This window comes from Phyllobates terribilis, unplaced genomic scaffold (assembly GCF_046119375.1).
Source record: "Phyllobates terribilis strain yellow unplaced genomic scaffold, ASM4611937v1 Scaffold_61__1_contigs__length_8056638, whole genome shotgun sequence".
NCBI lineage: Eukaryota > Metazoa > Chordata > Amphibia > Anura > Dendrobatidae > Phyllobates > Phyllobates terribilis.
The window spans coordinates 2,063,135-2,084,866 of record NW_027362821.1 but is presented as its reverse complement, the minus strand read 5'-3'; the positions used below and the strand labels follow the sequence as shown (position 1 = coordinate 2,084,866).

The 21,732-nt window shown below is 43.4% G+C and overlaps 1 protein-coding gene across 4 annotated transcripts; it reads left to right on the top strand.

The window, feature by feature from the left end:
- Positions 1-13,417: 13,417 nt before the first annotated feature.
- Positions 13,418-20,560, top strand: LOC141192438 (gastrula zinc finger protein XlCGF66.1-like). 4 transcript variants are annotated; one of them, XM_073661966.1, is made up of 7 exons: positions 13,418-13,797; positions 14,986-15,197; positions 19,334-19,541; positions 19,671-19,850; positions 19,934-20,057; positions 20,141-20,238; positions 20,437-20,560. In XM_073661966.1, the coding sequence occupies exons 3-7, from the start codon at positions 19,464-19,466 to the stop codon at positions 20,533-20,535; spliced, it is 579 nt and encodes a 192-aa protein (XP_073518067.1). In that variant the 5' UTR covers positions 13,418-13,797; positions 14,986-15,197; positions 19,334-19,463; the 3' UTR covers positions 20,536-20,560. The 4 variants fall into 4 exon arrangements, with proteins under 4 accessions (XP_073518067.1, XP_073518068.1, XP_073518066.1 ...); XM_073661967.1 differs by lacking the exon at positions 14,986-15,197; XM_073661965.1 differs by having other exon boundaries at positions 13,418-15,180.
- Positions 20,561-21,732: the final 1,172 nt, after the last annotated feature.

Below are 21,732 nucleotides of genomic sequence, written 5' to 3'. Positions count from 1 at the left end.
GCGTCCGTCGGGTGTGGGTAGGACCCCCTCCTCGGTCATCAGCGTTGCAGTACTCTTACCTCAGGTAGTAACGTTTCTTGCTCCATACCCCTCGCAGGCTACCATACACCCATGCTCTCTCTCCATTGTCTACATGTCTGCTTTATTTCTGACTCCCCTAGTCCTATTATACAGGTTGCCTATCTTTACACATGGGTCTAGCATGTGGCTACACCTGCCCTTGCATTTATACTACAGGATTCGGAGCCTCTAGCAGTTGTCAGTGGAGTGAGACCTACGATTCACTGGTTAATTATGTATAAATTTGATCTTTAGATTGCATGGGTGTTATAATTGAGCTATAGAATTTCTAGACCAATACACTGGCCCTTTACACTTTTTTCATAGCGTTACCCTGGTATATACAACTTTCATTATTTATCTTATATGCACCATTAATTAGCTCTTTAGGGCGCACTGGCGCTATATTTTGATTTATAGAAGTCTCAGACCATTACATTGGTCATTTATATCTCAAACCATTTTAGAGCGCTATTTTTGATGCATACACTTTATATCTATTGCATACGCGGTGTACCTTGTGTGTGTCCATTCCCTGTCTTTGGAGGTTTCCCTTGCCTCATTTTTTAAATGTTTTTATTTTATATTTATATTTATATCAATAAAATGTTGTCATTTTAACTCTATTTGACTTGTCAGAATCTCTTCCTGTCTAGCGGCTACTTACCGCCATAGACTATTTTTTGTTGTGTTCAGTTTTGAAGCTGTCTGACTTTGTTTTTTGGACTCCTTTTGGATTAAGAATACCCAGTGGGCCTAGTAGAGAGGTACCAGGCGGTAGAGGGTTTCCTGGGTGGTCAAGCAGGGGTTAGATCACCTTTCTAGGGCTCCCAGAAGAAGAGGACTAAATCTTCACTGGGTTGGCATCCAAAGTCCCAGGAGGCAGCTGAATCGCAGCTGGGTAATCAGTCCCATTCCATCCTCTGCTGGAGGTGTCATGCCCCTGGCCATATAGCCACTCGGTGTCCCATGAACTCTGAGCAAATGGACTGCAACGTAGGCCAGCGTTGCTCTTATTTTGCCTACCCCGCCTGTAGCGCGGTTCCTCAACATGGCGAGGGCGCTCAGGTGTGCTCAGTGTCCATAAACGGGGTGCAAGTGTCTGGACTGTTGGACTCAGGAAGTTTGGTAACCCTGATAAGTGCCAAACTCCCTCATCAGCTGGTTTCTGGGAAGGTGGTGGGTGTCCGGTGTATCCATGGGGATGCTAAAAAGTATCCTATGGCCTGGGTGGATGTAAACATGGACTGTGGCACCTCATATCAGGAAGTGGAGGTCGTTAAAGACTTGATGCACCCGATTAATAATCAGACGGGACTTTGCTTTATTCTGGGATATGTGGGGAAAAGCGGGGACACCTAGTTGCTTGGACGTCAGCCAGATCATCCCCGAAGACACCTCGCCGCAGGCTGTAATGGACCAGTTTCCCATGTGTATGTGGGCGATGAGAATGAGGTAGCATCCCCTGAGGCCAAAATCTCTGAGCTGGGGGTGTCTGAGGGAAACTTTGGAACTGCCCAACTCAGGGATTTAACTTTGAAAGTGGCGTTCAAAAATGTTACCTGTTAAATGGAGTGCCTCAGGAGCCAGTGGCCGACAGTGGGTTCCCTCATTTTGCTGTGAATGGGGAATTGCTGTACATAGTAACCAAGCCAAGGGGTGAGGTAATAGAGCAGTTGCTAGTGCCAGGGCCCTATAGACGCAAGGTACTTGACATGGCTCATACCCATGTGTCGGGTGGTCACCTGGCGCAGATAAGACTTAGGAACGGATTCTCTAGAGATTCTGCTGGCCTGGGTGCTACAGAGAAATAATGAGATATTTGCAATGACTATAGGAGGCTGAACGAGGTCTCGAAGTTCGACGCCTACCCAATGCCTAGGGTAGATGAGCTTATCAAAAGGCTAGGACCCACTCGGTACATCACCACCCTGGACCTCACCAAAGGATACTGGCAAATTCCCCTGTCCAAAGAGCCCAAGGAGAAGACGGCCTTCTCGACGCCAGACGGATGTTATCAGTATGTCAGGATGCCGTTTGGGTTGCAGGGAGATCCGGCCACTTTCCAGAGAGCCATGGACCGGATCTTAGCACCCCATAATAAGTACGCAGCGGCCTTCATAGTTGACATCGTCATATTCAGCCTGGACTGGGAAAGTAATCTTGGCAAAGTTTAAGCAATACTTGACGCCCTAAGGAAGGTGGGCTTTACCATCAACCTGAAGAAATGTGCTATGGGGATGGAGGAAGCCAAGTATCTGGACTATGTGGTTGGTAGAGGGGAAATAAAACCACAAATAAATAACATTGAGGCGATTCTGAACTGGCCACAGCCCCTCACGAAGAAGCAGGTCAGGCATTGTGGCGACTATCGAAGATTTGTCCATAACTTTGCCCTGATAGCAGCCCTGCTGATGGATCTTCTGTAAGGGATGAAGTCGGCTATGGCTAAGTGGTCCCCGGAAGCTGAAGCGGCCTTCCAGGATTTAAACAGCCAGTCTTGGTGGCGCCCAACTTCTTCAAAGAGTCTGTGGTCCAGACAGACGCATTGGATGTCGGACTGGGAGCAGTCTTGTCCCAGGATATTAATGAAGAGGAACACCCAATAATGTACCTCAGTCGGAAACTGTGCATGTGTAAGAAGAACTACTCCATAGTAGAAAAAGAATGTTTAGCCATCAAGTGGGCTTTAGACTCTCTGAGGTATTATCTGTTAGGTAGAAGGTTCAGGTGGATGCGAGAAAAGAAGGGAAACAATGCCCGAGTAACTAGGTGGTTTCTAGCCCTACAAGATTTTAGTTTCCAGGTAGCCAGAAAGGATAGGAGTCGTGCTAATTAAATCCGCACTCCTCCACACATGGATAAAGAATCAAAGGTTCAATTAAAGTCCATCTTTTATTTAAGGGTTTATTTATTTTTTACTTTAATTGAACCTTTGATTCCTTATCCATGTGTGTAGGAGTGCAGATTTATTTGGCACCATTACTATTCTGGCTTTCTGTTGTTTATCCCTCTGTGGATTCAGTGCTGCCTGCAGCCCTCCATTATACATACCACATGTGTTATGCATTTCACAACCCAGAAAGGTGAGAAATTTCTGTTTTCTCACAACTTAATCTGGTAACAGCGCAATTTGCGCTCCCTTTTTATTTATTTTTAGTTTCCAGGTGGAGCATAGGCCTGGGAAAAAACATGGGAATGATGATACCTTATCAAGGGTCTTTGTATGGTGGCAGAAGGTGCCAAAGGTGGGCAGATGGGGGAGGGATTGTAAGGTTGCAGCTGGACATGTCGTGGACGGGAGGTAAGTGTCCTCAAGGTGCCAAGCCTTGGTGATGTACGGAAGACCAATTTTCCTCTTTACTCTCCAAATCACACCTCACCACCTGTGAACTTGACCCAATCCCGTCCCATCTCATCCCCAACCTTACCACAGTCTTCATCCCAACCCTTACCCACCTTTTCAACCTGTCAATAACAACTGGTATTTTCCCCTCATGCTTCAAACATGCCTCGATCACACCCATCCTCAAAAAGCCCTCCCTTGACCCATCCTCTCTGACTAGCTATTGCCCCATATCACTTCTCCCTTACGTCTCAAAACTACTGGAACAACACATCCATTCTGAACTTTCTTCCCACCTCTTCTCCTGCTCTCTCTTTGACCGCCTCCAATCTGGCTTTCGACCGCACCATTCTACTGAGACTGCCCTGACTAAAGTCACCAACAACCAACTAACCACCAAATCCAAGCGACACTACTCTGTCTTCCTCCTCCTAGACCTGTCATCTGCCTTCGACACAGTGAACCATACCCTCTTACTACAAATTCTCTCATCTCTTGGCATCAAAGACTTGGCCGTATCTTGGATCTCCTCATACTTAACAGACAGGACATTCAGTGTCTCCCACTAACACACCACCTCCTCATCTCACCCCCTATCTGTCGATGTCCCCCAAGGTTCAGTCCTAAGACCCCTGCTCTTCTCCATCTACACCATTGGCTAGGACAACTCATAGAGTCTCATGGCTTTCAGTACCACCTCTATGCTGACGGCACACAGATCTACCTCTCTGGACCCGATATCTCCTCCCTACTAACCAAAATCCCACAATGTCTGTCCGCTATCTCATCCTTCTTCTCTGACAGATTTCTAAAACTTAACATGGATAAAACAGAATTCATGGTCTTTCCGCCATCTCATTCATCCCCCCGCCTGACCTATCTATCAACGTCAATGGCTGCCCACTCTACCCAGTCCCTCAAGCTCACTGCCCGATTAATCCACCTGTCCCCACGCTATTCCCCGGCCTCTCCCCTCTGTCAATCCCTTCACTGGCTCCCCGTTGCCCAGAGAATCCAGTTCAAAACCCTAACCCTGGCCTACAAAGCCATCCACAACCTGTCTCCTTATATCTCTGACCTAGTCTCCTGGTACATACCCGCACGCAACCTCCGATCCTCACAAGATCTCCTTCTCTACTCCCCTCTTATCTCCTCTTCCCACAATCGCGTACAAGATTTCTCCCGTGCATCCCCCCTACTCTGGAATTCTCTACCCCAACATATCAGACTCTCACCTACCATGGAAACCTTCAAAAGGAACCTGAAGACTCACCTCTTCCGACAAGCCTACAATCTGCAGTAACCATTGCTCCACCATACTGGTGCACGACTAGCTCTACCCTCACTTACTGTATGCTGAACTATCCCTTGTAGATATCCCCTGGATTTATAATTTTAACAGCATGATTTTAAAGGAATTCTAATAAACATGAAGTTTTAACACACATTCAGATTCCTATTTGGATGTTTGTTGTTGGATCCTTGCTTTTTGTTGATATCCCTTGTAGATTTTGAGCCCTCGCGGGCAGGGTCCTCGTTCCTCCTGTACCAGTTGTTGTCACGTTTTGTTAAAGATCTTTGTAATAGTTCATGTATGTATACCCCTTTTTCACATGTAAAGCGCCATGGAATAAATAGAGCTATAATAATAAATAATAATAATAATGTAGGACTCGGAAAAGTAGGCTGCAGCACACATAGTGCTGAGAGGTATTTAATGGGCTCGGATTATAGGGCCGTGTTTTACGGGCATCTAAAAGAGCTGGGGTGATCAGCTGCTCACTTACCTCCAGTCCAGGTCTTGGAAGGCCTGATTTAAGACAGCTGAGCTTGTCTCAGTCTGTGTGTGTGTGTTGTGCAAAGTGAGCAGACCTTGCATGTGCTGCTCAGACCTTGCTGAAGGCAGAGAAAGGCATCTGCATTTAAACGACTGAGGCCGCGCTGTATGGACTAGATATTTTGTGTTTTGTTCTGTTATACCTTTTTGGAACCTGAAATAGGCTGTTATGTTTTGTTTCCTGCCTGGTTTATGGACATTTAATAAACCACCAGTTTGTTTGAACCTGCGCACTGCATCCCTGTATGAACCAGCGCCTACCACAGAGCAGACTCCTCACAACACTTTAATATATTTCATCGCACCATCAACTCATCACGCAACTATTCACTCCTGTACTGAATTTAACTTTTTAGACACCTTCAAGCTATTGAACAATGAAATAGAGATGGCCCTGTCCCTCTACATGGGTCAGTCTCCATCCAAAACACATAATAAAACTCTATTGTCTACAACCAACCCATTAGATATGTGATGGTGTGATATGATATGTGGGTATCTTTTTGTGTATAGTTATATTTTACTGATTTTCATAGTGTTCTCTTGTTGCTCTGTGTCCCTCTAATGTTGACTTCTCTTGTAGGATGAGTTGATATTTGTTAATTGATGAATAGCTGGTATTTATCATCTGATATCAGCTCCCACAGTTTATTATACTGTTATCTTTGCCCAGGGTCAGTGAATAATGCTGTTTGCTAAAATGCTAATGACATATTGAACCAGGCTAGCTTGTTGATTTTGCAATGTAATGGAAATACCAGCAATGGGACCTCCCCCCCTGACCTGTGAATGAGGAGAAGGGACTTTTAAATATCACAGCCAGGAGAGACACTGGTGGGATTCTGTATGGGACGAGGATGTGAGGACAGCATGCCAGAGAGAATGGGAGAAGCCTGGATGACTTTGGAAATATTTCTTGAAGGAATATATATGGAGAAACATATGGACTATTTTATCCTCTGTCTGCTGGATTGTTGGACTCTCATCTCCCAGGGCGTTAGTACCATTACCGGACTGCATTCATGTTTATGGACTATTTTTATCCTCTGTGTGGTGGATTGTATATGGACCTTTCAGTATTGCCTATAATAAAGGTCTTGGAATTGTTCAATCTTCTCTTGCTCTGTTGATTGTGTGATGTTGGAGAAGGACCCCGTGACAAGATACAATCGGATATGTTCCAACCCTATGGACAGAGACAACACCTTGGTGGCCTCAGAAGGACTTTTTTGAACGAGGGATACCATACAAGAAGAATTGAAAACCAGATTGCAAGAGCCACCAGAATATCAAGGAATCATCTCCTACATTACAAAACTAAACAAGAAAGCAATCTGGTGCCTCTAATAGTCCCCTAAAATCCAATTAGGGGGGTGCTAAGTAGAGCTACATGGAAATTACAACCATTATTACAAAAAGATGCCCGCTTACAATCTATATTTCCAGATCCCCCACTTCTGTGTTTTAGGCAGCCCCCAAAACTAAAAAGCATCATTTCAGAAGCTCCATGTCCTCACCAACAGCTACAGGAACTTTTCCCTGCAACCAGAAACAAATGTAAAATCTGTCTATTTATAATGAACACAGATAAGATAAAGATTCCCAACTCAAATCAGGAGACAACCACAAGATCCCAAGTACTTTCAGCTGCATCACATCTAATGTAGCGTGCTTAATTATATGTACCAAATGTCCAGATAGGGGTCTGTATGTAGGGGAGACAGGGCAAAAACTTAGAACAAGGATGAATTGTTATCGCCACACAATAAAAGAAAAAAGATTAGATCTACCTGTGGCCTAACATTTTTTTATCCCTGATCACAGCATCATGGACATGAAATTACTTGTATTAAAAGGTAACTTCAAATCTCAGACGGAAAAATGTGGAATTACAAACTTATGACAATCTTTGACACACTCAGGGAGCAGGAATTAATGTGTCACATGGATATATGTCTTTCTACATCAACTAAGGAATGTGCTCCTCAGACTGTTTGGGGGCATCACAATCATGGACCAGATCTCAATCACAGGGCAATAAAACTTTTATACTGCTTCTCAATGAACCGTTCCAATATTCACAGCCACAACTGCTTCTCCCTCTCCCATACTGATAGTTCTGTTTCACGTCACTTGTCTTATCTATTGCATTATTCCTGTGCCCTGTTGTGTATAAATATGTGACTCTTCAGATTTTGTGTTATACTATGTCTACTGAAGAGATCTGAGTAGTCTCGAAAGCTTGTAATTTGTTACCATCTTTTCAGTTAAACAAAGGTATCAACCACTGAAGACTCTCAAATTTTAATATTTTTTTCCAAACAGCAATTTTAAGATCTATACACAGGTGTTCCATGGGATTTAGATCCGGACTCATTGCTGTTCACTTCACAACTCTACAGCACTTTGTTTCCATCCATTTCTGGGTGCTTCTTGATGTATGCTTGGGGTCATTGTCATTCTGGAAGACTCATTACCTAGAACATAAACCCAGCTTTTTGACACTAGGCACTACATTGCCACACAAAATCCTTTCTTAATCTTCAGATTTCAGGATGCCTTGCACACAGTCAAGGCACCCAGTGCCAGAGGCAGCAAAAGAACTCAAAAACATATTTGAACCTCCACCATATTTGACTGTAGTTACTGTGTTCTGTTCTTTTCTTTGTAGGCTTCATTTTGTTTAAACAGTAGAATGATGTGCTTTACCAAAAACTCTATATTGGTCTCATCTGTCCACAAGACGCTTCCCCAGAAGGATTTTGGCTTATTCATGTACATTTTGGCCAACTGCAGTGTAGCTTCTTTATGCCTCTGTGTCAGCAGTGAGGTCCTCCTGGGTCTCCTGCCATAGCGTTTCATTTAATTCAAATGTTGACTGATAGTTCACACTGGCACTGATGCACCCTGAGCATGCAAGATGGCTTGAATTTATTTGGAACTTTAGTGGGGCTGCTTATCCACCATCTGGACTATCCTGCGTTGCAACCTTTCGTCAGTTTCTCTCTTCTGTCCACATCCAGAGAGATTAGCTACAGTTCCATGGGTTGTAAATGTGTTGATTATGTTGCGCACCATGGACAAAGGAACATCCAGATCTCTGGAGATGGACTTGAAAAATATCAACAATTTCAAGGTTACAACAATTTTGGTTCTCAAGTCCTCAAACAGTTCTCTTCTTCTCTTTCGTTCTCCATACTTAGTGTGGCACACACATGCACACAATGCAAAGATTGAATGAACTTCTCCCTTTTTTATCTGATTTCAGGTGTGATTTTCATGTTGCCACAATTGAGTTTGAACGAGCTTCACGTGCTTGAAATAAAGTTGTTTACCCACACCCCACAATTTTGACAAGGTGACAACAATTTTGTCCGGCGCATTTTTGGTGGTTTTATGTGAAATTATGTTCAATTTGCCTTTTTTTCTCTTTTTTATTGTGTTGTTCCAATACACACAAAGGAAATATACGGGTATAACAAAACATGTGTAATTGTAATAATTTTCTGGAACAATTTCAAGGGAGCCAACACTATGGCCATGACTTGTTTTTGTTGCCTTTTAAATGTGTTGCAGCATATCATCCTTTTCATGTTCAGCTATATTAGGAGGCTTGTAGCAATCGCAAATTAGCAGCTTTCCATTATTGCCATTTCCATGTAGATTTACCCATACTGGCTCTACATTGTCGTCATTGAGCACAGGTTATAAATTGGATTTAACGAAAATACCCATCCCTCTATCTTTTGTTTCTTTCCTAACTTTTTAAGTGTAGTGTAACCCTCTGTTTGTCACCCAGTCATGGCTTTCTAGCCAGGTTTCCGTAATGCCCACCACATTGTAATCTGTGGCTGACACAAGAGCCTCTAATTCATTCATTTTGTTTGCAAGTCTTATTGCATTTGCCAGCAGACATTTATTACTCCTACTCGCCTACTTAATTTCCTTGCATGTCCTAGCCCCCATAAATCCTCATTGACCCCTACTGTCTCTCTGTCTACTGTATGTCCTTATTTACACAAGTACCCTCCCTCCCCCCAGATCCTAGTTTAAAAGCTCCTTCATCCATCTGACCATTTTTTCCCGCAGCACAGCTGCACCCTCCCCGTTAAGGTGCAGCCTGTCCCTATCGTAGCGCCTGTAGCTGACAGAGAAGCTGGCCCAGTTCTCCATGAATCCAAACCCTTTCTTCCTGCCACTTATTTAACTCTTTAAGATCCAGTTAACTTTCTAGTGATGATAGTGGAATCTGCAGTATTTCTGAAGACACTTCCTTGGAGGCCCTGTACTTCAGCTTCTCTCCTAATTCCCTGTAATCATTTTCAAAGACCCTCCACCTCCCTCTAACTTTGTCATTGGTACCCATGTGTACCATGACTGCTGGATTTTCCCCAGCCCCACCCAATAATCTGTCTATCTGATCACATGAAGATCCCCAAATTAATTTAGGAGCTATCTTAAGGACCATAATCTTTCCACTTAACGAGATAATGCAGACGGCACCTGACCCACCTGGAACAAAGCACTCGCCCTACCTCATACTACTGATACCCTTCCAAATCCACCTCAATTATGTCTTGAGGCCCCATCAATTTTTTTTTTAAAAGAGAAGAATTGAAAGAATTATGATTTTCCAGGCAATAGGAAGTTGCAACTTAACTTACAGGATTTAACATTTTTATAATTTTATAAGGACCTACAAATTTAGGCACAAACTTTCTAGATGTGATCTTTAAGTGCAGATATTTTGAAGACAACCACACAAAATCTCCCTCCCTAAAGATAGAAGCCTTCCTACCTCTGTGGTTAGCACCACTTTTGGCCTGGTCACTAGCTACTAAAAGATCCCTTTTGACCTCCCTCCAGACCTTAATTAATTGGGGACAAAATCTCTCCTCCTCTGACATGGAGGATTGTAATCCTGAAAAATTCCCAAACACTACAAACTACAGCAGCTAAAAAAAAAGCAAGGTCCCGGTAGTCTTAGAGGAATGGTTATTTAGAGCACACTTGGTATGGGACAAAAATTCCACCCAGTCTTTCTGATTAGAGGAGACAAAACATCCCTAATACTGCTCTATTTCCAGGATCATCCTTTTCTGTTTGACTGTTAGTCTCGGGATGATACACTAAGAGAAAAAACAGATTGATACCCAATCTGGAGCAAAAACTAAGCCAAAAACTAGCCAGAAATTGAACTCCTCAATCGAAAATTATGTTTTTGGGAACACCATGAAGTTTAACGATTTGAGAAATTAACAAAGTTGCTAAGATCCTAGCAGTTTGCATGTTTTGAAGTGGGACCAAAAGAACGATTTTGCTAAAACGGTCTACCACCACCCACATGACAGTAATACCACCAGTTAAGCAAATCAGTGACAAAGTCCATAGACAAGTGGGTCCAGGTTTGTAATGGAACATCGTTAGGGAAGAGATAACTAGAGGCTTTAGCCCTGGCACAGACTTTCAGACTTTGCATTTTCAGACATACTCTTCAATATCCTTAAGAGCATTCTGCCACTAAAAAGACCCAGAAAGTGATCTTGAAGAGGCAGAAGAACCCACATGGCCAGCGAAAAAGGAATCATGTACTTCATTAAGAAGATCTATGACTAAAGAGGGCAGTACATAAAGCTTATTTATAGGTAAACCTTCCTGCGCACTGTCCTGAGCATCCTGAATGTGTGAAGCCCAGCTGTGCTTGGTATCACAAATCCTAGAAGGGTGTGTTGAAGGATTCCTCCACAAGAGGCCCCCATAACCATTCACACATCTCCACCTTCCACCTCAGACCACCAGAGGGAGACCGTTAGGGATATAAAAGGGAAGGTGGAGCCAGGCAGCAGTTGGTTTGAGTCAGAGTCTAGTTCAGTCTGGTTTAGCAGTGAATCCAGTGCAGTCTGAGAGGAGTTACCTCAGAGGACAAAAGCCTGTTCCAGCTCCTGCAATTGCTAACCTGCAGTGGAGCTTATCCAGATCAAGACTCCGTGTAGCTCAGAGAGGTGAGCTTCAGGTGTGCCGGCGCCATAAGATCGGTGAAGCGCGGCAAGCTGCCGTTAGTGTGAGTAGCCTAGAGAGGGCCCAAGTAGGCCGAAGGCGAGTAGACAGAGTTAGTTCATAGGGGGCAGAGGAGCTTAACTAGCTCACCCCGAAGAAGCAGTTACCGGACACCGGGTCCGAAGCTTACCGGGATCTCCATGACCCAGTAAGATAAACCGGAATCCCTGGAGAACTACAAGTCCCAGGATCGCTAAAGTGCTGATACGTACCAGAGCCAGGAGACACATAGGCCCCGTAGGTCGGGAGCGTGCACTCCAAGAGAAGGCCCTACCACAAGGTCAGCTAGCGCAGGACAGAGACAAAGTTAGGCCTAGCTCCAGGCAGGTCAGAAACTTACTACGCAGAGTCAAGAAGCATGAGGCCCAAAACCTGCTCATTGGGGAAGATCCGGACATACACCCTTCACCCTACAGTGCTCCGGGGAGTGCCTGAATTTCCATCAGTAAAAGGTACTGAAGTGACTATTGTGTCCATCCCTGTTCTTGCTCTGACCCGGCTGAGTCTCTCCGTCCTGCATACCCCGTCCGTACCCTGCCCTGAGGCCTAGCTCCACCTGTGGGGAGCCATACCATCTAGCTGCCTGATCACCGGCCTCAGTGGACTGCGCAGCGCTGGTGAATATCATCAGAAACCATAGGTGGCGTCACAAACTCTTTTATAAACTTAACAAATCACTAACCCTTTTTTAAAGTAGAGGCCCAGGGTACGGGCCCGGGAGCCGACCACCGCGACATCCCTAAAGGCCAGGCTAAAGGCCCGGGTACCGATTCATCCCCATCTCCCCCTGGGCTAGTCAAATGCGCTGCCTGAGATCTTCCCCACCCCTTCACTAAGAATCTTGACTTGAATTTCGTGTTGACATTCGTAGAGCCAGGGAGATAAGTAACGGCAAAATCAAACCGGGCAAAAAATACAAGGCGCACCAAGCCTGTCTGGTGTTTAAGCACTTAGCACCGTCAACGTACAACAGGTTCTTATGATCGGTCAAGACAGTCACCTTATCTGCTGGACCTCAAATTGACATTTCTCCAGTTTAGCAAATAAATGGTTGTCACATAGAGCCTGAAGAAACTCTCTGACATGCTCGTGATGCTCCTCCAGAGTATGTGAATAAATCAATATGTCATACAGGTAAATCACCACAAGTCTACCCACTAGTGAGCAAAAAATATTATGATATTTTAAAAGACTGAAGGTGCATTGCTTAACCCAAATGGCATCACCAAATTTTTAAAATGACACTGAGGCGTAATGAATGCGGTCTTCCGTTCGTCACCCTGATGTATGAGTATAAAGTTATATGCCCCTCTCAAGTCAAGTTTGGAAAACCATTTAGCTCCAGATAATTGCTTAAACTGGTTCGGTATAAGGGGCAAAGGACAGGGATTGTGAACCGTGATTTTATTAATCTCTCTAAAATTCAAGCACGGATGCAACTCTCCATCCTTTTTTTAACAAGTAAAAACCCCCACTACAACTGGAGAGGTGGATGGCCGTATATGACCCTTAGGGCAGAGACACACTGCCGTATAACTCGTGCGAGGATCGCATCGCACTGAATGGACTGGCCCGCACCTCTCCTGACCTGAACATGACAGCATGATGGATTTCTTTGCAGCTGTCAAGCTCAGGTCAGGAGAGGTGTCGGCCAGTATGAGGTTCGAGGCGATCCTCGCAGGAGAAGTACGGCCATCTGTCTCTGCCCTCAGCCGGACTCTTCTGAATATAGTCTATCAAGGCCGCCCTCCCTGGAAAGGGTTAAACAAACTAGATTTCGGCCTTTTAGCTCCTGGTATGAGGTGGATAGCACAATCATATGCCGCCATATAGTAGACGTCCGGTAACTGGTAATAATCACCTCATGTGTCGTCTATTTGTCTCCAAGCAGGAAAATCCCACGTTACATTCACACATAAAACTGTAGAAAAGGTGGCGCGGGGTAATTGTGCCAGTAGTGAGGGGCAAATAATGCCGGAAATGTCACTGACTGCGGAGACGTCTCCATGTAGCGTCTTCACTCCGGATATCACTGTACAGGAGCCGCACTGTTCACACTGTGCATCCACTGAGGCCCCTGATCATGTGACCCCTGACTCCTCCCCTCCTGTGACCTCATCACAGGTCCTGTGCGCACAGAACAGCCATATATGTGGTGGCGGCTCTGCAGGTGGAGGTATGTGGAGATCCCCCATTACTGGGCGCAGGGGGCATTAACCCCTTCAGCACGGAGACTCTTTTGGGGTCTCTGTGTGGTGTGAACAGTGAGGTAACAGCTGTGGACAGAATGCGGCTTAGCTGGTTCCCGTCCACATTAGATCCATTCAGACGACTGCAGGATGAAGGACAGAAGCCCAGAGAAGTCCTCACACAACACCATTATTCCGCTCCTAGTTCCAGCACAGTAATGTAGATACTAGTGATGACATTCGGGGGATTTGCAGGAATATGTGGCAGATACTTGCTGGATCTTCTGCTTTCTGGACCGGTTCCACTTGTAAGTCTTATTAACCCTTTCACCCCAGAGTCTGTTTCACCTTCCTTACAGGTCACTTTTTTCAATTCTGACCAGTGTGTGAAGAATTAAAGCAATGGCAAAGGGAAAAAATTAAAATGTTACTTTTTCCCACAAAAATCTTACTTTACCCCCAAATTTTGCATTTTCAAAAGGGTAACAGGAGAAAGTGCATCATACAATTTGTTGTGCAATTTTTCCTGAGTAAGCCGATATCCCATTTGTTGTAGGGAAACTTCTGTTTGGGTCTACAGCAGGGCTAGGAAGGGAAGGAGTCCACTTAACTTTTTGTATGCAAAAATGTCTGGACTCGAGAGCGTACCCCATGTCGGGTTTCCAGATCCCCTGATGTGCCTATACAGTGGCAACCCCCCACAAGGGACACCATTTTTGAAGCTACACCCCTCAAGGAATTTATATAGTTTTGTGGTGAGCACCTGGAACACACAGGTGCTTCACATAATGTTATAAAAAGCCGAAGACGAACAACTCCCATACACAAACTATAATAATTATGTTATTGAACATATATTAAAAAGACAACAATTAAAAACAAAACCAGAATTAAAAAAGGGAAATCTACTGCAAATGAACAAGTAACAGGTAAAAAAGTTTTACTTATAGTTTATGCCAGATGTGAAAATACATATATAGATCCATATGGAGAAATATCTAATAAACACTAACTATATGATTACTTCATACATATAAATATAAAGTGCATAGTGCATGTATGAGCACCACATATCTGTTAGTAGTGTCAGTTCATTTTTTAATGTCTCCCCCGAGTGGGACCATATGGAATCTTATGAAGACTCCAGAAATAAAGATATTTGGTCTCATTCAAAATCCATCACGGCTAGTTGCTAAGGTTATGCTACACAAATACAAAATTATTATTATTATTATTTATATAGCTCCATTGATTCCATGGTGCTGTACATAAGGAGGGGTTACATACAAAATACAGATATCACTTACAGTAAACAAACTAACAATGATAGACTGGTACGGAGGGAAGAGGACCCTGCCCTTGTGGGCTTACATTTTACTGGATGGTGGGGAAGGAGACAGTAGGTTGGGGGGATTGCAGTAGCTCCGGTGTTGTTGAGGTGGCAGCAAGCAAGGTCATGGCAGGCTGTAAGCTTGTTTAAAGAGATGTATTTTCAGGTTCCATCTGAAGGATAAAAGTGTGGTGGATAATCGGACGTGTTGAGGCACAGAATTTCATAGGATGAGGGATATTCGGACGAAATCTTGGAGGCGATTAACCTCCACCTCTAGAGCCACCACCACATATATGGTTGGTAGAGACTAAATCCAAGTCGACAAAATACAACTAGTACTGTGATAGGGTAACAAGAGGTACACAATGTATTCAGGTATATTAATAACTCCTACAGAGCCATCTATAATTGTTTAGCACAGGCTTTTGCAGAGTCTTTGTACTACCAGTAACGTGGAAGCCCCATATATTTCCATTGACAGAAGACGCACCTGAGCGGGGACTTGCATTTTTTGTAGATTGAATTGAAGCATTTTTTGAAAACATTTTACATAACATTTTCGATCACATTTATCCTGCGCTCTACGCTGAGCACTTACATTGGGGTTTCCATCTACAGTGGGGGAAATAATTATTTGATCCCTTGCTGTTTTTGCAAGTTTGCCCACTGACAAAGACATGAACAGTCTATAATTTTAAGGGTAGGTTAATTTTAACATTAAGAAATGGAATATACAAAAAAATCAAGAAAATCACATTGTATAAATTAGATATTTTTTTGCATTTGGCAGTGAGAAATAAGTATTTGATCCCTCTGGCAAACAACACTTAATACTTGGTGAAAAACCCTTGTTGGCAAGCACAGCAGTCAGACGTTGTTTGTAGTTGATGATGAGGTTTGCGCACATGTCAGGAGGAATTTTGGTCCACTCCTCTTTGCAGGTCATCTCTAAATCATTAAGATTTTGAGGCTGTTGCTTGGCAACTCAGAGCTTCAACTCCCTCCATAAGTTTTCTATGGGACATGAACCCATCTATCTTCCTTTCAGTAAGGTGAAGTCATCTTGTCCCCTTTGCAGAAAAGCACCCTCAAACTATAATGTTTCCCCCACCATGCTTCACGGTTGGGACGATGTTCTTAGGGTTTTACTCATTCTTCTTCTTCCTCCAAACATGGCGAGTTGAGTTAATGCCAAAGAGCTCAATTTTTGTCTCATCTGACCATAGCACCTTATCCCAATAACTCACAGAATCATCCAGGTGTTCATTGACAAAATTCAGACAAGCCTGCACATGTGCCTTGCTGAGCAGGGGGACCTTGAGGGCACTGCAGGATTTTAAACCTTTAAGGTGTAATCTGTTACAAATGGTTTTCTTGGTGACTGTAGTCCCAGGTGCCTTGAGATCATTAACAAGTTCCAGCTCGTGTAGTGTATAGCCTGATCTCTCACCTTCCTCATGATCAAGGATACCCCACGAGGTGAGATTTTGCATGGTGCCCCAGATCGATGTCGATTGACAGTCATTTTGTATTTCTTACATTGTCTTACTATTGCACCAACAGTTGTCTCGTTCTCACCCAGCGTCTTACTTATGGTTTTGTAGCCCATTCCAGCTTTGTGCAGGTCTATAATCTTGTCCCTGACATCCTCAGAAAGCTCTTTGGTCTTGCCCATTTTGTAGAGGTTAGAGTCTGACTGATTAATTAAGTCTGTGGATAGTAGTCTTCTTCAGGTGACTATATAAGACAGCTGTCTTTAATGCAGGTAATGAGTTGATTAGGAGCGTCTAACTGGTCTGTAGGAATCAGAACTCATAATGGTTTGTAGGAGATCAAATACTTATTTCTCACTGCAAAATGCAAATAAATTTATCTAATTTATACAATGTGATTTTCTTGGATTTTTTATGGATATTCTATCTCTCAATGTTAAAATTAACCTACCCTTAAAATTATAGACTGTTCATGTCTTTGTCAGTGGGCAAGCTTACAAAAACAGCAAGGGATCAAATAATTATTTCCCCCCACTGTAAATCTCTGAGTGACATGATTCAGATAAAACCCATTCACTATAATGAGGCAGCAGAGTTACTGTGGACTCCATCTCGTCTGTGTTTAGCGTTGTCTTTTTTTCAGAAGTACACAAAACTTTGGTCTATTGCGCTTTTATGCACGCTTAAAAATATGGACACTGCCAAATCATAGGACAGACTTGAGTCCACAGTGTCTTAATCTGCCCTATTATAGGGAATCTTCCACCGGGGGTTCCATCTGAATCACATATTTCAGAGATCTACACGGAAACCCTGATGTAAGCGCTCAGCGTAGAGCGCAGGATAAATGTGCGCCAAGCCTTATTGCGATCTTTGGGAGGAAGAATGAACAAATCAACAGCAGGTGAAGAATAGTTTTTATTTATTTTTTATGCCATTCCTCATGTGGTATAAATGATTAGACGACTTTATTCTATGGGTCGGTGCGATTACAGCGATACCAGATTTATATTGTTTTTTATGTTTGGCTGCTGTCACACACTAAAAGATCCTTTTTTTTTTAGAGCTATAATTTTTCATTATCTCTGCCTACAGAGTCATTTAAGGGCTTGCTTTTTGCGGGACGAGTTGATGTTTTTATTGGTACAATTTTCGGGCACATAACATTTTGTGATCGCTTTCTATTCCGATTTTTGGGAGGCAGAATGAACAAAAACAAGCAATTGTTTGGATTTTTTTATCTTGTTCCGCGTGTGCTAAAAGGCAGCTTTATTCTTCTGTTCAGTATGATTACAGCGATACTACAATTATATCATTTTTATGTTTTGGCGCTTTGTACACAGCATTCTTTATCCTGCATGGAGAGGGGGGGGGGTTTGATGAGGGAGACGATCCCTATGACAGGATTCCTTCCAGTCCTTATCTTCCTGGTCGACAATACTCCACACTGTTAGCTCAGGGAGTCTATCTGACCTGTGTTTAGCTTCCCTCCTGACCTGAATTCTGTTTTCTTGCCTTCTGTGAGATACAGATCATAAGCCACCTTTCTCTTTGGCTCTGGACAGACAGTAAACAACTTCCCCACAATCCCCCTGGGGCTCTGCTAAAACACTCCCCTTCTCCTGTGACTGTGTTAACCCCTCTAGTTGCTGGATGCTTCTGGAGCACAACACTTCCTGTCTCCTGTGATTCTGTTACTTCTAATAGTTGCTGAATGCTTTTAAAGCAACAGCACTACTTCTGCACGTCACACCTGTCCGGCGGCCATCTTACAGTACTGAAACATTGAACAGTTGGACATGTGTATCAAAACATTAAGAGATGGTCACATTAAAGAGGTTATCCACTGCAATGTGTAGTTGTCAGATGGAATTAAACCTAGGAAATAAGGCTTTCTTCAAATACCTTGTGTTTCCAAATGTGCCTGTGAGCGGCGCTATCGTTGTCCTCTTAGCACCATCATGTGACCCCCGGCTGCAGTTGCCTCTGATGTCTGGTGACTTCACGTCAAGTTCCGGAATTGATTGACTGGGCTGTGGGCGGCGTTTCACCACATGTCACAGCCCAGCATCGTGTGCGCTCTCTCTTCACTGCTTTCATTAACAGAGTGCCGCAAGCCCACGAGATGCTGGGCTATGAAGTGATGAAACTTCGCCCACAGCCCAGTCAATCATTGAGACTGGGACATCGGTGATGTCGGGTCAACTTCCAGTTCTGGGAGTTTCCATTTTTGCCCAATCTCTTTCTTATGGTGGAGTCATGAACATTGACCTTAACTGAGGCAAGTGAGGTCTGTAGTTTTTTGGATGTTGTTGTGGGGTCTTTTGTGAGCTCTTGGATGAGTCGTCGCTGCACTCTTGGGGTAATTTTGATCGGCAGGCCACTACTGGGAACATTCACCACTGTTCCATGTTTTTTGCTATTTGTGAATAATGGCTCTCACTGTGGTTCGCTGGCGTGTCAAAGCTTTAGAAATGGCTTTATAACCTTTTCCAGACTGACAGATCCCAATTACTTTGTTTCTCATTTGTTCCTGAATTTCTTTGGATCGCAGCATGATGGCTAGCTTTTGAGGATCTTTTAGTCTACTTTACTTTTTTAGGCAGGTTCTATTTAAGTGATTCCTTGATTGAGAACAAGTGTGGCAGTAATCAGGCCTCTATATGGCTAGCGAAATTGAACTCCGCTTCCCAAAGATGTGATAAACCACAGTTAATTTATGTTTTAATGGGGAGTTGGGGGGGCAATCACTTTTTCACACAGGGCTCTGTAGGTTTGGATTTCTTTTTCCCTTAATAATAAAGACCTTCATTTAAAAACTGAATTTTGTGTTTACTTGTGTTATCTTTGTCTAATATTTAAATTTCTTTTGTGATCTGAAACATTTAAGTGTGAAAGAATAAGAAATCAGGAAAGGAGCGAACACTTTTTCACACCACTGTTGGTTTTATTAGTAGATGTAAAGGAATCTAAATACTGTACAATAATCTCTTCATGTGTTCCCCTTATTATTCCCAGTAACTGTATTACACAGGATTTTTATGATGTTACATCGGCTCATCATCTTCTCATTCTGGTCTCTACAATATCGGATCCTCTTAGTGAATATCTTCTATATAAGAGAATTTTCCTGAATTACGCATCAAAGATGGATATGGACAGAGACAAGATGGCTGAGAAAATATTACACCTCACCCTAGAGATCCTCTTCCGGCTTACTGGAGAGGTGAGAGATTCTGATGACGTCACATTACATCATTCTTATCTATGGGAATAACAGATGGACAGAACTGGAGAGGTGAGGACTCTGGAAATGTCTGTAGTGAGATTTATTAATGTGTCTCTCTATAACCAGAATTACACAGTAGTGAAGAAGACCTCCAGAGAGCGCTGTCAGGACCCTGTGTCTGAGGGATGGGGAAGATCCCTGAGCCCAATCAGAGAGCCTCCACCTCACCCCCTGATACATGAGGACATCAATGACCAGAAGATCCTAGAACTCACCTACAAGATGATTGAGCTGCTGACTGGAGAGGTGACACTGCTGGGAATGCTGGGACATTATACAGTAACGCTATGAAGGGATCGGGGGGATGACGGTATCATTGTATGTGTCAGGTTCCTATAAGGTGTCAGGATGTCGCTGTTTATTTCTCCATGGAGGAGTGGGATTATTTAGAAGGACACAAAGATCTGTACAAGGACGTCATGATGGAGGTTCCCCAGCCCCTCACATCACCAGGTAATAGACAGGACTGAATACACACGGCCTATAATTATCTGTATGTAAAGAATGAATTCAGTCCCTGTATGTGTTTCCTCCAGATCTATCCAGTAAGAGGACAACACCAGAGAGATGTCCCCATCCTCTTCTTCCACAGGACTGTAAACAAGAAGATCCCAATTTTCCTCAGGATCATCAGGTAGATGGAGAGAAGGTGTCATGTGATCTCCCCTATGATGTGTAGACGGTTGTGAAGGTCTTGTGCTCAGTCTTGTTTTATCCACCAGTATTATATGTTTTATACTTGTGTAATGAGAACGGTGGAGATGGCAGGATTAGAGCTGATCATAGATGGGACTTCTCCATCTGTCTGTGACTTTTATAATATTTGTTTCAGGGTGAAGATCTGACCCATATTGATACTACAGAGACATATGTGAGGGGTGATGAGTGGTGTAAAGAGGAGATTCCTACATATGACTACCCAGGTGAGTAGTGACCACTAAATGCTGTTGGCTTCCTAGATCCCTGATATCTTATTGGATGAATCTACCTTCTCTCCCTTCTGTGCTGCTGAATGTGCTCATATGGTCCCTACAAGACCAGGTCCAGTCTCCCTGACCTAACTTAACTTTTATGATTGAAAATATTAAATGTGCAGTGAGGGCCAAGTGTGAATTTCTGTACAATAACAGCTGATTTACCCTTAATCCTGACTTTTCAATTTCTTTTAAAACCGACTAACTTCAAACCAGATTGTGATAAACTATACAGAAAACATTACACCTGTGCCATGATATATCTCTAAGCTGTGCGTGGCTGATGGCTGTAATATACATTTATTCACGTCTGCAGGAGATGTGTGGCCATGGCTCGAGCCCTGGTTTCATGGATTTGTTGAGGGAGGGCAATAACCCTTCACGGTTGACCAAGTGAGTGTCAAATTATTATGTTGATTGCAATCCACAGAAAACCATACGAAAACAATGTTCTGTATTGGGAGGATTCAAAGAATCTCTGATCCCGTTTATTTTGCTTAGCATTTTATATTGTTTTGAGCATATCAATAGCCAATCACCTACAGTCATACTACAGTACTACAGGCTGACCAATGTTAGTACAATTATTACGGAAACACATATATGGTCATATTAGTTCGAAGCACGATGGAATTTTACAAGGTCAATCCTGGCCTAAACTAGTTAGATAACAGGAGCGGAATGTCTGACAAAATACAAAATGTTATTGTGAGAAAAGTTAGTGTGGGAAAGATGAGGCGAGAGAAAAGAAGGAAAGAATGTATGTTATGCAAGGAGTGATAATAAATGATTTTAAAACAAGCAGACAAAATGGAGTTGCTATAGCATGAATATCAATATGTCCTTTACATTTTCCCCCCTAAAAATTATGTTATTATCAACATTAGAGGTGCTTTCCCAGGGTCATGCTTTGAGCCTGAGGGACATTGGTCTTCACTCAATTAGTGCCCTTGTTACCAATCGAGGCTATCGCGGCATGTCCATCCCCCCTTGTTGGTTGATATAATCATAAAGCTCTGATCTTCAGACGTGAGGTTGGTCGGGGCGTGCGGGTGAAGGTCATCATTCCCTTGCCGTCCAGGTCCTCAATGCTGGTCACATCTGGGAGGTCCGTGTACAGTAGCACTGGATGTCTGTTAACAGCGTTCTCCTTG